The sequence below is a fragment of the Centruroides sculpturatus genome, unplaced genomic scaffold (assembly GCF_000671375.1).
Source record: "Centruroides sculpturatus isolate CEXI.00-Female unplaced genomic scaffold, Cexi_2.0 scaffold385, whole genome shotgun sequence".
Lineage (NCBI taxonomy): Eukaryota > Metazoa > Arthropoda > Arachnida > Scorpiones > Buthidae > Centruroides > Centruroides sculpturatus.
The window spans coordinates 56911-72987 of NW_019384625.1; the positions used below are offsets into that span (position 1 = coordinate 56911).

Below are 16077 nucleotides of genomic sequence, written 5' to 3' on the forward strand. Positions count from 1 at the left end.
TAATACTATAAATTAAAATAAATTTTCTTATTAAAAAAAAGAAAAAAAAACACTAGTTAGTTTCTATAGTCGATATATAAATATATTTTTAATTTTATTCTAAATTTTATTGAACAGAAAAATAAAGAATCGGTCTATAGCTTATAAAATAAACAATTACAATGAAAATTAACCAGTTTTTATATTTTAAAGAAGAATATTAACGCTCCTAAAAAAGGAAATCAAATCCACTGTATTATTAGTATTTTAAGTTTAATTGTTAATTACGATATTTTTTAATCGAAATATAATACTCAGTTTTATTATTCAAATAAAATATTATATTAAAATAATTTAATTTATTTGCTTTAAAAGTAAATTGATACGAAAATAAATTACTTATATTGTAAAATAAAAGATTTAAGCAAAAAATAAAAATTAAAAGTATAATATTTAATAACATATATGTCTGTTTAATATTATAAAACTTAAATTGAAACAGCAAAAGAATGAATCCAAAGAATGAGAATAATCATTCAAAATATTTCTTTTATCTTTTAATATTTTGTTTCAGAAATGTAAAGAATGGAAGACATAATGTTTAACGTATAAAATATTAATTTGTACCATATAATATGTCTATATTTTAAGCATATTTTAATATTGAGATATTCCGTAAATTTTTTTTAAGAATGTAGAAAATTTAACACATTATATAATATAGACAAATCGAGACATGGACAAACAATACTGACAAGTAATGATCTATAGAAAGAAAAATAAAATTGCTTTGCCTGAATTCATAGTTGTTAAACCGGTAAGAGATTTTCATCATAGTTTTATTGTGATCAACAATATGAATGTCTTTATCTAGACACATTTCAAGATTGTATTAATCCTTTTCTTTCTCACATTTAAAAGCACCTAAAGATAATAATTTTTACTGTTTTTTTTTTTTTTAAATCAAAATTAATCCTGTAATTGAGTTGCTTAAAATAAAGGAAGACTAGCAGCACAGTTGCTACATTGCAACTGTGCTGCTACATTGTAAAAATCTTAACAGTAAATAAGGTTACAATCAACGTGTCAAGGTCACGTCCTAAGTACAGTACTTTACATACATTTTACGCTTGAATATCATTTGTATATCCAGGAAAAATCTTTGAAAAATTACTAAACCTTCAGGCCTAAACAAAAATTTATTATTGTACTTTTAGATAACCATCTCTCTAATTTCTTTATTTTTTGTTAATTTAGTAATAATTTTAAAAAATAAAACTTCAAATTAATGGTAGTTAGAATAAAGTAATAAAACGACAATAAAATTTTTGCCATTTTATTATTTTCTAAAAAATATATAAATTGAAATTAAATTAATTATTCTATTTTTCCTTTAGCTTTTTTATTTTATAAATGTGTCTAAATAGTATAAGCAGTAAAATAAGGAAAATTTTATATACATACGACAAGTACAAACATAAGTTTGCAACAAATTTGTGTTATGTTTTCAGGACGAGCATATGTTGTACCAGCGTACGTAGCTGATCGGCGCATGTTGCTTCCGATTTGTTTACGTATGCTCTTTAATCAGTTTAAAGATAATGTGGATGTTAATTAAGATTAGTCTGTGTTAACATTGAAAAACTTGTATAAACGCTAATGAACAAATTATTATACAAAATCAACATTCACAATACGTACGCATATAAAATTTATTTTCCAGGCATGTATTGTATCACGGCTAGGGGATTTTAGCGTATTAGGTGTCCAAACTAACTCCGATTCTCGGAATACTAGCAAGCTGGATCATTATCGGCAATTTCAGACTATCGGGTGACTGATTAACGAACTTCTTTATAATAATTTAATTTCAAATGTTCAAACTAATCGCTGTTGACCTCGAGCTTGCTGACAGATGGCTCGAAGAAAGTTGTAATATTAAATTAAGTAACCTTCGCGTTTACCTTAATTAATTCCACTTAACTTACTTCGTGAGGTTACCTAGAAGATGAAATATGGTATAGTAGAGAGTTAGAGTTAGGTCTCGGTCTCCGAGTGTTTCAAAGTTGTACATTTTTCTTCAATAGTAGAAAAATTTGCAACGATCTCCTAGCACATTGATGGATATTTGTACTTCTGTTTGAAAATGCTCGATGATGTCTACAGCAGACCTGGAAGCTAATTTTTGCGAAGAGTTCGAACATTTGAGATAATGTGTTCATTTGTTCTAAATAACTATCAATAAATACAGATTTCTACTTAACTTTTAAAAGATCTATAGCAAAAATACAGCTGGAAATTTAAAAATTCATTGAGAGGTGATCTGAATAATATATTAATGATCTATTTTTTAAATGTTTAAAAGTAATTTTTAGAATATGAAAAAATTTAAAATTGAAAATACTTTTACATCCTTTTGTGGAAATTTTCGTATATAAGAACGATGAAAAATTAAATAGGAATTTCGTATTATTTCAAAACATTCGATCATCAAACGATGTTACAAATCATGTAAAATACAACGGATTGAATTCATTTAACAATTTCAATCAATAAATACATATTGATCAATGATGCGCGTTTCTACAGTTGTAATCGTTTAGAATCATTTATCAATAAAATATGTTGGGCATTATTATTCATTTTTTTTTATCGAATCAATTAAATAATGTATAAGAGTATAATGTATAATTATAATATATGTATAAGAATGTATAAAATAATGTGTATATAGTCTATNCGAATTTTTAAGTTTATTCCTGTAAAAATTGCATTAATATAAAAATTTAATTATTTTTAGTGAAAACTTAGTCATTAGTATACTCTCAAAATATATAATATTACAGCTCAATATGTGCTAAAAATAATAATTATAATTCTATAAATTTATAACAATATCGTTGTAAAGTTTTAAAATTGACATGTATAAGTCAAATATCTATTTAGACATTGTGAGTTCAATATTCCTCAACTATGTCGGATATTGTGAAGTATTTTACATGGAATATAATGGAAATCAGAAAATTTTGATAAAAAAACAAAAAAATAATAGTTTTGATTTATTTTATTAAGCATAAATAAATTATTTAAAAATTTTTTCCTCGTGTCCTTTTCCTATGACATGTCTAAAACTAAGTAAAAAAATATTATATAGGCCTATTATATCATTAAATATAAAATTTTTTAAATCGTGTTCTGGAAAATTAAACAAAAATTAATTTTATTAATGACATAATGGTAGAGTTAAAAATTTCTTAGTTAGCATACTGTGAATTTATAAGTTCTTATATAGGGAGGTCTATTTAAAAATATTCATTCATCCGAGAAGCAAAAGTGTATTCTGACATCATAAAAGCTAGTAACAACCAATAGACAGTTTAATACGCAACCGTGACGTCAGACTTACTACCTGTGACCCGATGATAAGTCGAAAAGGAAAGACTCGTTATTTCAGTTCCTTATTCAGAAGATATACGAACAAATTGTCACCATGGTCTTTAATATTAACTGAAGTTTATACAGGTAAGAATAGTGATGATTCTAGTATTTATATACAGTATATTAAACTATTTTAAATGAGATAATAAATAAATATAACTAATAAATATTTTAAATAGATCAGTTTTTATGAATTCAATTAATCCTAAACTATTTCTTAATTAATTATAAAGCTATTAAGTTTTTAACTTTTAAGAGGTAAATTTTTGTTTAAAATACAGTACGATATTTAAAAAAAACACCTGTAATCTAAAATATATGCATCCAAAACAAGGAAATTTAATAAGGAATGAAATTAGTCTGGCATTTGAAATTTTACTTTTATTTATGATAAACGTAAACATAATATAAAAAATTCTTAATATTGTTATGTAACATATATACAGTATAAGAATTATATATAAAATATTTATTTAAAAAAATTTTTTTATATAGTATTATGTTTATGTTTATCATAAACAAAAGTAAAATTTGGTAAGCGAGACTAATTTTATTCCTTATTAAATTTCCTTGTTTTGGATGCTTATATTTAAAATTTTTATACATTAATTATATATGTCGTTTTTATATTATACATATCAATTTATGTCTTAAGGACATAAGTTTAAAAACTATATCTATAATTTAAAATATAATATTTATATGTAATATTTACTTAATTTAAAATAATATGTATAATTAAGTTATAAATCACTTTTAAATTTAACTTAATTTATCATTACATGTAACATTGCTTGATAATTTTTTAAATGTTTTTTTTTCTTTTTAAATCAAAATGCAAGCAAAACAAGAAAATAGAAATATCTCTATTTAATGTATTTTAATTCCATATCTGTTGATAATTACATTACCTAATTTAAAAATACTTTTAAAAGTTAAGAAAAATATTAATATAATAAACAGGAAAGAAAGAAAAATTTTAAGTGAAAACTTTTTAAAAATGTACTATTTAGATTTATCGATTTTACTTTTTATTGCAATATAAAAGTAAACAAAATTTCATTCAAGAAAGAAAAAATTTTATTATAATGCACTATATTTTCCTTTTCAGATAATGGAGAAAATTCCTCCTTGGAAGGAGGCTGCAACGCTCATAATTGCAGCAAGGGTAACCTTGAAAGAATTGGTGGGAGTTAGTTTAGCTAACGCTTTATCGTCCAGTAAATCTACGACAGGACAATCGAGATGCGATTATAGGTTATTAATGGTGAAAAGAAGCAATTTGAGCTCCTTTATGGCTAATGCATTTGTATTTCCTGGAGGAAAGGCAGAGATCAAGGATTATTCTCCCAAGTGGTGGGAAGTTTTTTCTCGACAAGGAATTACAAAGCAAGATATAGAGAAATTTTGTTCCAAAGTTACTGGTCCCAGACCAGATATGATAATTAAATCCTCAACTTTAAAATATTCTAATATAAAAAACACAGAAAATTATCTACCTCCCGATGTTGCTTTACGAATATCCGCTATTAGAGAAACATTTGAAGAGACTGGTATTTCTATTTTAACGAGATCTTCTATTAGAAGCGACGATGATTCCTCTTCAATTTTAGATGGTATCGATATTAAAGGATGGAGAGATAAAATACGGAAAGATCCATTAAGTTTTGTTGATTTTTGTCTAGAAACCAACGTCTGTCCAGATATTTGGACTCTTCACGAATGGTGGGATTGGTTGACCCCTACTTCGGTTGGGCACAAAAGATACGATACTATGTTTTATATATGTTGTATGGATAAACAGCCTTCAGTAGTATTAGATCAAAATGAAGTTATTACTTTTAGGGTTGGTTTTATTTGAAGAAAATAAGTAAACTTAAATCGTTATTATACATCTATATTAATGTAATGCTTTTTTTTTATTAGTGGGGAACGCCAGAAGAATTTCTGGAAGAACATTGCGTGAACGCCGCTTTTCTCGCTCCTCCACAAGTTTATGAATTATCTCGGCTAATCCATTTTAAAAATTACCAAATGCTACAGAAATTTGTTCGATATCGTTCTGTCAAAGGCGTGGAAAGATGGCTTCCAGTTTTGTGTTCATGTAAAGATGGTGCACTTTCTCTTTTACCAGGTAACGATCGTTATATATTTAATATGATAAAAGAAAATAAAAATATTATTAACAGAAACATAAATATTGTTATTAAGTCTTTGTAGGAAATTAAGAAGAAAATGAAACGGAAATGAAAAATATCTAAACGTCTAAATTGCTATTTTTATTAGGAAATTGCTTTAATTCGCATGTCTACATGAACTATTCCGTAGCTTCGCTTATACAAGGTCATTCATATATGTTCAGACGGTTCCGGGACAATTACTCTAGGGCAAAACAAATTCCATCTGGATGATCTCTGTGCAATAATCTGACCCAAATAGTACGTTAGCGAGGTCAGGTAACATCTACTTATGTCTCGACTGTAAAAATCCTGTTATCCTTGTTTAACATAACTTTATAAATTCGCAAAGGAAAAAGTTTTAGCTCTGATTTAAATTCAGTTTTGCATTAAACGAATACAATTTTATCAGGAATTTTCACTCTCACCCCCATTAAAATAGGTACAATGTATAATAATATCTATTTTATCATATATTAAAAATAGATTAGACCTAAACATTATTATATTAATTTCTTAATATAATAATGTATATTATAGGCTATATATCATATTAAATAAAAATCAGATTGTTTTCTCAAGTTTTATTTATTTCTTATTTTTGTGTAAGATGTTACAAATTTATTACAAGTAATAGACAGCTATTTGTTTTATTAGAGAATTAAATTAGAGAATAATGATTTTTTTATAGTATATCTCAAAAGGCAACTGAATGAAAAATTAGTTAATATACAAAATGCATGTACCGTATAATTAAATAATTTGAAAATAGATCAATATCAGTTTAAAATAGGGAGTACGGCCAATCTGGTAAGTCGCTCATTTCAGGAAGTGGTTGTTACAAAACTAGGTCAATAGTTTAGGTGTAGCCAGAACTCGATATTTTAAACTTTAGTTTAAAACGTAAACCAATTTTACACAAATACGGGCTTATCTGGTTAGCTAATATACTGATTTGCTTCTTTTTAGGAGATGACATGTATCCAAAGAAACCTGATTACATAGGTAAAGCTCCGGGTAAAGACCTCCCCAAAACAGTAGAAGAACTAAGACAAAGTTGTCAACAGTTGCACAGAATGGAGATATGTGGACCTTCCTGTACAACTTACAGTAACATTATTCCTCAATGTAGTCATCTCCAGCCTAAAACTTATCGACCATCTCAACCTATTGTGCAATCTTTTCTTTAATTATTTCTATTTGATTATTTTTAAACAACATTTTCAAACAGTTTCAGGCTAATGCTACTATTAAATATACAGTATCGTATTTTATGGCATATAAGATGAACCGGTACGTCTTATATACTATAAAATAAATATTTTCTCTAAATAAATATTTTGTGTTTTTAAGAAGTTATTTCCGTGCCTTTGGCACTATATTCTAATTTTAAAAAAGTAACAATAATAAATAATATAATAATACTTTTAATTAATTAAACAAAAACAAGTTTCTATTCAAGAGTTGAGCTAGGTAGATGTTATCTCTAGCTTATTGAAGGCCGTTTGGTAAATTTATGAATATTAACTTCATATATAATACCAAAAATTATTTTTGAATAAAAGTTGCGATTTATATGCCGTAAAATACAGTAATTAGGCTATATGTCATCCGCATATTTCAAAATCCAATTTAAATTTATGTAATTATAAAAAATTACAAATGAGCGATATCAAATATTAAGTAAAATTTTCCCGGAAACATGTCTTTTAGCATACATTACATTTATTGGGTCTGATTTTGCTGGAATATTTAAATATCAAATTATAATTAATTGTTAAAAATAAATAATACTATAAATTAAAATAAATTTTCTTATTAAAAAAAAGAAAAAAAAACACTAGTTAGTTTCTATAGTCGATATATAAATATATTTTTAATTTTATTCTAAATTTTATTGAACAGAAAAATAAAGAATCGGTCTATAGCTTATAAAATAAACAATTACAATGAAAATTAACCAGTTTTTATATTTTAAAGAAGAATATTAACGCTCCTAAAAAAGGAAATCAAATCCACTGTATTATTAGTATTTTAAGTTTAATTGTTAATTACGATATTTTTTAATCGAAATATAATACTCAGTTTTATTATTCAAATAAAATATTATATTAAAATAATTTAATTTATTTGCTTTAAAAGTAAATTGATACGAAAATAAATTACTTATATTGTAAAATAAAAGATTTAAGCAAAAAATAAAAATTAAAAGTATAATATTTAATAACATATATGTCTGTTTAATATTATAAAACTTAAATTGAAACAGCAAAAGAATGAATCCAAAGAATGAGAATAATCATTCAAAATATTTCTTTTATCTTTTAATATTTTGTTTCAGAAATGTAAAGAATGGAAGACATAATGTTTAACGTATAAAATATTAATTTGTACCATATAATATGTCTATATTTTAAGCATATTTTAATATTGAGATATTCCGTAAATTTTTTTTAAGAATGTAGAAAATTTAACACATTATATAATATAGACAAATCGAGACATGGACAAACAATACTGACAAGTAATGATCTATAGAAAGAAAAATAAAATTGCTTTGCCTGAATTCATAGTTGTTAAACCGGTAAGAGATTTTCATCATAGTTTTATTGTGATCAACAATATGAATGTCTTTATCTAGACACATTTCAAGATTGTATTAATCCTTTTCTTTCTCACATTTAAAAGCACCTAAAGATAATAATTTTTACTGTTTTTTTTTTTTTAAATCAAAATTAATCCTGTAATTGAGTTGCTTAAAATAAAGGAAGACTAGCAGCACAGTTGCTACATTGCAACTGTGCTGCTACATTGTAAAAATCTTAACAGTAAATAAGGTTACAATCAACGTGTCAAGGTCACGTCCTAAGTACAGTACTTTACATACATTTTACGCTTGAATATCATTTGTATATCCAGGAAAAATCTTTGAAAAATTACTAAACCTTCAGGCCTAAACAAAAATTTATTATTGTACTTTTAGATAACCATCTCTCTAATTTCTTTATTTTTTGTTAATTTAGTAATAATTTTAAAAAATAAAACTTCAAATTAATGGTAGTTAGAATAAAGTAATAAAACGACAATAAAATTTTTGCCATTTTATTATTTTCTAAAAAATATATAAATTGAAATTAAATTAATTATTCTATTTTTCCTTTAGCTTTTTTATTTTATAAATGTGTCTAAATAGTATAAGCAGTAAAATAAGGAAAATTTTATATACATACGACAAGTACAAACATAAGTTTGCAACAAATTTGTGTTATGTTTTCAGGACGAGCATACGTTGTACCAGCGTACGTAGCTGATCGGCGCATGTTGCTTCCGATTTGTTTACGTATGCTCTTTAATCAGTTTAAAGATAATGTGGATGTTAATTAAGATTAGTCTGTGTTAACATTGAAAAACTTGTATAAACGCTAATGAACAAATTATTATACAAAATCAACATTCACAATACGTACGCATATAAAATTTATTTTCCAGGCATGTATTGTATCACGGCTAGGGGATTTTAGCGTATTAGGTGTCCAAACTAACTCCGATTCTCGGAATACTAGCAAGCTGGATCATTATCGGCAATTTCAGACTATCGGGTGACTGATTAACGAACTTCTTTATAATAATTTAATTTCAAATGTTCAAACTAATCGCTGTTGACCTCGAGCTTGCTGACAGATGGCTCGAAGAAAGTTGTAATATTAAATTAAGTAACCTTCGCGTTTACCTTAATTAATTCCACTTAACTTACTTCGTGAGGTTACCTAGAAGATGAAATATGGTATAGTAGAGAGTTAGAGTTAGGTCTCGGTCTCCGAGTGTTTCAAAGTTGTACATTTTTCTTCAATAGTAGAAAAATTTGCAACGATCTCCTAGCACATTGATGGATATTTGTACTTCTGTTTGAAAATGCTCGATGATGTCTACAGCAGACCTGGAAGCTAATTTTTGCGAAGAGTTCGAACATTTGAGATAATGTGTTCATTTGTTCTAAATAACTATCAATAAATACAGATTTCTACTTAACTTTTAAAAGATCTATAGCAAAAATACAGCTGGAAATTTAAAAATTCATTGAGAGGTGATCTGAATAATATATTAATGATCTATTTTTTAAATGTTTAAAAGTAATTTTTAGAATATGAAAAAATTTAAAATTGAAAATACTTTTACATCCTTTTGTGGAAATTTTCGTATATAAGAACGATGAAAAATTAAATAGGAATTTCGTATTATTTCAAAACATTCGATCATCAAACGATGATACAAATCATGTAAAATACAACGGATTGAATTCATTTAACAATTTCAATCAATAAATACATATTGATCAATGATGCGCGTTTCTACAGTTGTAATCGTTTAGAATCATTTATCAATAAAATATGTTGGGCATTATTATTCATTTTTTTTATCGAATCAATTAAATAATGTATAAGAGTATAATATATGTATAAGAATGTATAAAATAATGTGTATATAGTCTATATATATAGGAAACAAGACATTTTAATTGAATATTTTTAAAGGAATTATATACAAGAAAATTAACTTATTTTATTAATTGATTTAGTTTTTAATGGTGCTAGATTTTCATGGCTATACTGCACCAAAGGCAAGTTTATTTATCAGGTTTATTTAAAGTATTCAGGTTTATTTAAAGTATTCAGTATTATAAAAGTATCAGGTTTATTTAAAGTATTCAGTAGGACTCTCGATTTTAACATTTTTATCTATTACTCTTTTCCCTATTGGTAGACGCGATACTTGATACTTGTTGCCTTTTCCGTAACAAGTATCTTTATTGTGGAATAATTATTGTTCTTTCCTCACGATGCTCATTTGGTTCGCGTGTTTATAGTTGCTTTTTTCAGGAATATTTTTATTAAAATTGTAAAACTGTTGCCGGAGATTTGATGCTTTTGTAAAAATTATATAATTTATTAAACTTTTTCGCCGAGAGGGGGCGTAAGCGGGAGTTCGTCTGCTAGAGCACATCTGTTAATGAAACGAACGCGATTCTCTATTGTCAGTTATTTTCAATTTAATAGATAAGCCTACAGATTATTTTAAGTTTCATCAAGGAAGGGAGACTTAATACTGCGGATTGTCCTTTTGGTTTTTAATTTTTTTATTTTGAACGACGATAGAGAACTATATTCAGTTGAATAATAAATTATAACGATATTCAGAACAAAAATGGCATCGTCTTACAATTGTGGTCTCATGCTGTTGAGCAGTAGACAGACATAAGTACAGTAATGTTGATCTATACAAGTAACAAACGTTATGTCTTTACGAGATTCTAGATAGGGAATAACAGCACCTTCTTCCACGAGGCAGGATCTAAGAGATTTAAATAATTTTTTTACTCTTTCTATCCTGTGTCTGTGGGAACCAAGAAGACTTTTTTCACATCCATCTTGGACTCAGCCAACTTCCAGCGGGCAGTCGGGTTGATACAAGGTCTGACTCGGGATGACTCTTCCCGATAAACCTTAGAAATGTCTTTTGACATAGCTATGTCAAAAATATGTTCTTCTGGTACTGAATTGCACGATTGCGTGAAAAATACAATAAATATTCCCACTGCTGCCATGCTTTGGCATAGACCATACAAGGCCAAGCCGTTTTGGCATAGCCGACATAAATAAATAACAAGCCGTTTCTGTCTGGATTTTCTGTATTTAAGAGCGCACAGACTCCTATAACTAGATAGTCCAAAGAGCAATAAGAAAACATTTCAGACAGAAATTCTAGGTTTATTGTCACGAGTACGTTCTAGTCCAATGTACAAGAAACAGAATATGAGGGGCTTCATCCAAGCGATGATATGGTAGAGTCAAAACCCTCAACCACGTCCCAACCCAGGAAGTGCAAAGAACGAACTTCACGAAAAGCTCAATCTAATTTTTGCTAACTTCTGTAAAACTCAAAATTGTATGACTTATGACAAACACCTATAACAGCATCGGAACTAATGATGGCTTACTAATGTAAAGAATTTCACATTATATTGTTTGGCTGCTGAGTACAGGTGCAACTTGTCAGTGATAAAAGTAGAACAAAATATATATACTAAGTTATGTAGATAATATACAATATTTTTGTTCTCATTTTATTAACTTTGCATTCTATGTTTAAGTTTCTAATAAAGTTTCACCGCATAAGATCTCAACTTCCTTTCTTCTTTTCACATTTTGCTTTCTTTTACGTTTCCTTATTCCTTTCTTCTCTTTTCATCTCTTTTCTTCTTTCTACAGATAACCAAATACTAAGGCAAATAGAATAAACTTTTATACAAAATAAGCTTAGTAATTACATTATAAAAAACTAATCATAAGACTGCCATTCTCTTTAGCATTTAAATTATGTTCATTATCAGACCATTTTAATAACTTAATTCAATTTCTTCAAACCCGAAGGAATGACAAACAAGTGTAATTGTACATTTTGATAAACACAGTTATAATCGCACAAAGATTAACTCTTGAATAGTTTTCTAGAGATAACGTTGTCTTCATTTTACACAGATCAATGAATAGGCATTGATCGGAATGGCAACCAAGAAGTCTTATAGCGCTGCCTTCAAATTGAACGCAGTCGCGTACGCAATATAATACTTTGGAGAAGCAGCAGCGCAGACAGTCAAAGTTCTTCCGAAGCGAATTCTCAAGTGAAGGAGTAAGCATGACACGCTTAAGACTATCAAGAATAAGGCTGTGTACACACTAGGCGTTTTTCAACGCGCGTTAAACGCGCGCTTTTAAACGCGCGTTTTAAAGAACCAAGAGTTCTATGTAGCCGTACACACTCAAACGCGCGCTTTTGGCCAAGCGCGCGTTAAACGCGCGTTTATAGATTTTTCTTAATTAAAACGCGCGATTGGGTGCACCCAAAATTCTCTTTGTGTCTGCCATCGTCTTTTATAGCGACGATGGAGGAGCACACACAATCAATTACTTTCACGTCCATTTCCAAACTGAGCCAGTGCTAACGCCGAACTAACGCTCGTCGAACGCCGAGCCAACGCGCGTTAGCTCGGCGTTAAGCGCGCGTTGAAAAACGCCTAGTGTGTACAGGCTCTAAGACTGAAGGAAAGACGCCAGCAGGAGAAGTGCGCAAGATCAGCAAACAATTATAAGAAAAGGTTCTGCAGTGGATATGTGAGCAACAAAAAAAAAATACACTATTACGCAAGCTGCCACATCCGTGTCTCTAGACGGATGGTGATAAACAAGGCAAGAACGTCCACCTAAATAATTAGATGAAAGTGATAAACAAAATGCAGTGTTCACAGCTAGTTTTTTAATACTCTTTCCTCCCTGTGGGCACTAAGAGGGCCTTTATGGCAGGCCCATTGTGGGTTCGGCCAGGACCACAATGGGGAGACCGGGTGGTGAGGGACGGGCCAGACATTTCAGAACAGACCACTTCCCGAAAAATTATGGGGATTCCTTGACCCACCCGGATCGATCCCGGGTCCCCAGAGCGGTAGGCTACCACCTTGACCGTTCGGCCGTCCGTCTGTCTGTTCACAGCTAGCAGAATGCAGCAGCTAGAAAAATTCATGAAACGTACTGTACGTGGGTAATCCCAAAAGTAAGGTCTGCTACTTTTTTAGAAATACAAAGTTTCTTTGTGTTTCTAAAAAAATTATTTTTATTTATTTTCAATAATGTTTTTATCACTTTAAAACTCGAACATTTATCTATTTTTCTTCATAAACACTTTTTCTGTTGATGTATTTTTGTAGGTGCTGTGGCAGTTTTTGTATGCCCATGTCATAACAGCTAGCCGCCATTCCCGAAACCTATCTTGCGCATACTTTCCGATATTGCAACTTTCCCATTAAAATCCTATGAATGGTGCTTCGAGAAACTCCCAGGAACCAAATGCAGAGATCATCCAGAGTGATCTGCCGATCTCCACGCATGGTTTGCTCAACCTTCGCGAATGTCTCGTTGGAAATTGACTGTCCCGCTTCTTTCTTCGTCGTGAATTTCAGTACGACCAGATGCAAACTCCCTACATCACGTGCGGACATCCATGGACAACTCGCCATACAGTTCCGTCAATTGGCGATAAATTTCAGTCGATTTAACACGACATGGTTTAACACGAGATGGTATGACATCTTATACTGTATACGCCGGCGGGCTAAGTATATTCTGAAAAGGTTTACGGTACCTTTAATTGAAATAATATAAAATTTTATTTTAAAAACAAAGTAAAAATAACACTAAAACGAAATACGAAAACGTTGATTCTAAAAGTAGCAATTTGTTTACTGGAGAAATAAAATAATTTTTTTGTAGGTGGCAATACCAATCAGACGTTTCTAATTCCATTCTATTTCGAGATATTTGAGTGAGCGTCATTACCTTACTTTCCTTTATATTAACATACTGTATTTTTTTAATACTGACTTCAATTTTTACGAACGTTATACTTATAAGATTTATAAGTGCTAACAGCCACCTTGTTTACAAATTATCACGTGGCAGTTTACGTAAAATGAATAAACCTCACTCTCTCACGGCGGACTAAACAAAATTCGGCCCTGGCATCGTATAAAAAACTGGCCCTCTAAAAACCCCTCATTGGATTAAAAGAAAAAATAAAACTAAGTAATTACAGTAGGTTAATTTAAATACAGTGCAACATTGTTAATTCGAAATCGTCCGTCAAAAAGTTTCGTCTTCGAATTAAAAAATTTCGAGTTACCCAGATACTCCTGCCAAAGAAATTGTGAGTTTCTCTCTCGTCGCGCAGCAGAATTCAACATTCAGTGTGTAAATGCAGTTGATTTAAGTCTGCAAACATTTCTTTTCGCGTACGTTTGCATCGGATTATGCGGCACTTTCGATTTTGTAGCTATTTTTTAACCACGTGGACAGTGTCGAAAAAGACACTCCAAAGTGGTTCTCTCCTCTTTTTTGGTCCTTTCTCCGCTTTCCGAATTGCTTCGAATTTGTAAAAGCGGCCGATTAATCCGCTTTCTCTGGCAACTATTACGTTCCTCGTTATATAAAAATTTTAAGCACAATATGCTTAAAATTTTATATAAAATACATTTCTAATAGGTTTCTAAAATTATCCATTTTTTATATAACTGCAGCTTCGTGTTAACCGGACTCTCTGGCATTTACCAAATGACCAGTTCGGTCCTGCTTTCACTTATAATCCGCGCTTTGCTGTAACAACGTTGAACGATTACTAAGACAATTGGCATTCGCACTGAAAACCGAAAGTATTACGAAACAGTTCTCATTTTTAATTACTTTAATAAAGGAAATAACGAAAAAACTGAATTACAATATAAACTAGTTCGTAATTTTAAAATGAAAGCAAGTTATTTTTAAATATGTAGTTTCACGCGTATCCAGCTCCCAGATTCAATTTGGCTGCTAGGTCGGCCTATTATATTCAGCAACTTTAATTGTCGTTCTATCGACTCTTAACTGATGGTGAAAAACGAGCATTGATTCTTTAAGTTACTGCAGAAATGTGCATTGGATGCACATTTCTAGTCATTACAGCGACTGCTTTCTTCAAACTCCTGTATCTCAATAAAGAGCATGTTTGGAGCAACAAATGAATTTATTTTTTAAACATTATCTATTTAGTTTGTATAGGGCAACATGACAGGTGGGCTATTTGCCGAGGGGATGACTCCAGAGAGGACTTTTTACGGAAACTGGTTCCTGTTTAGGTGTTACAAATGCTAAAAGAATCCCTGAATCCGTTGGCGAGGCGCGAACTCACGACCAACATAGCAGTGCAGGTGTTACGCTCGAACGCTAGTGAGCCTTTTTTAAACATATCAGAGCAAGATAAAACGTAGTGAAAAAGTTATCTTTTGCCATTTGACCGTTGATTTTTTTCTTTTCGTAAAGTTTGCTTAAAACGAAGTGTCAACTTTTAAGTCTCTTCAATTTTGTATTAATAGTGTTTGGCTGTATTAGCATCTAACATTAGAGACGTGTACAACTTACGTCAATTTGTGAAATGTTCGCGATAGTAACTTTAGGATTTTATTATTATTTTGACGACTAAAAATTTCAAAAACTTAAAATTTTAGAAATTATTTATGAAAAGGTTTGTACTAAATAAAAATATTGTGAATGCTGTTTCCATATATATTTCTCAGTTTTGTTTCATTATTTTAACAAACCTACATTTTCGTCTAAATGACATTAAAGGTCATTCGTTGATAAGGAAGAATTCATTGGGAGAGTTTAATCTGTAAGATGTTACACGTTACATTAGAAAAAGTTTTCAAATGAAAATATGAGTATGGTTGGAAATCATTAGCATAAAAACTTTTATCGTTATTTATATCGAAAAGTATATTTTAAATTATTTCTTTAAATATATTTTTAACATTCGTTGATGTTTATGAAACGTTTGTCTAAAACTCATCTCCAGATGCTCTAATTTATCGAAAACTGTTAGGATAATTGCCAAATCAGTTCAC

The 16077-nt window shown here is 29.3% G+C and overlaps 1 protein-coding gene across 1 annotated transcript; it reads left to right on the plus strand.

The window, feature by feature from the left end:
* Positions 1 to 3281: 3281 nt before the first annotated feature.
* Positions 3282 to 7382, plus strand: LOC111625615 (nucleoside diphosphate-linked moiety X motif 19-like). Its single transcript, XM_023368818.1, has 4 exons — positions 3282 to 3501; positions 4529 to 5263; positions 5344 to 5551; positions 6564 to 7382. The coding sequence occupies exons 2-4, from the start codon at positions 4532 to 4534 to the stop codon at positions 6782 to 6784; spliced, it is 1161 nt and encodes a 386-aa protein (XP_023224586.1). The 5' UTR covers positions 3282 to 3501; positions 4529 to 4531; the 3' UTR covers positions 6785 to 7382.
* The last annotated feature ends 8695 nt before the right edge of the window (positions 7383 to 16077 follow it).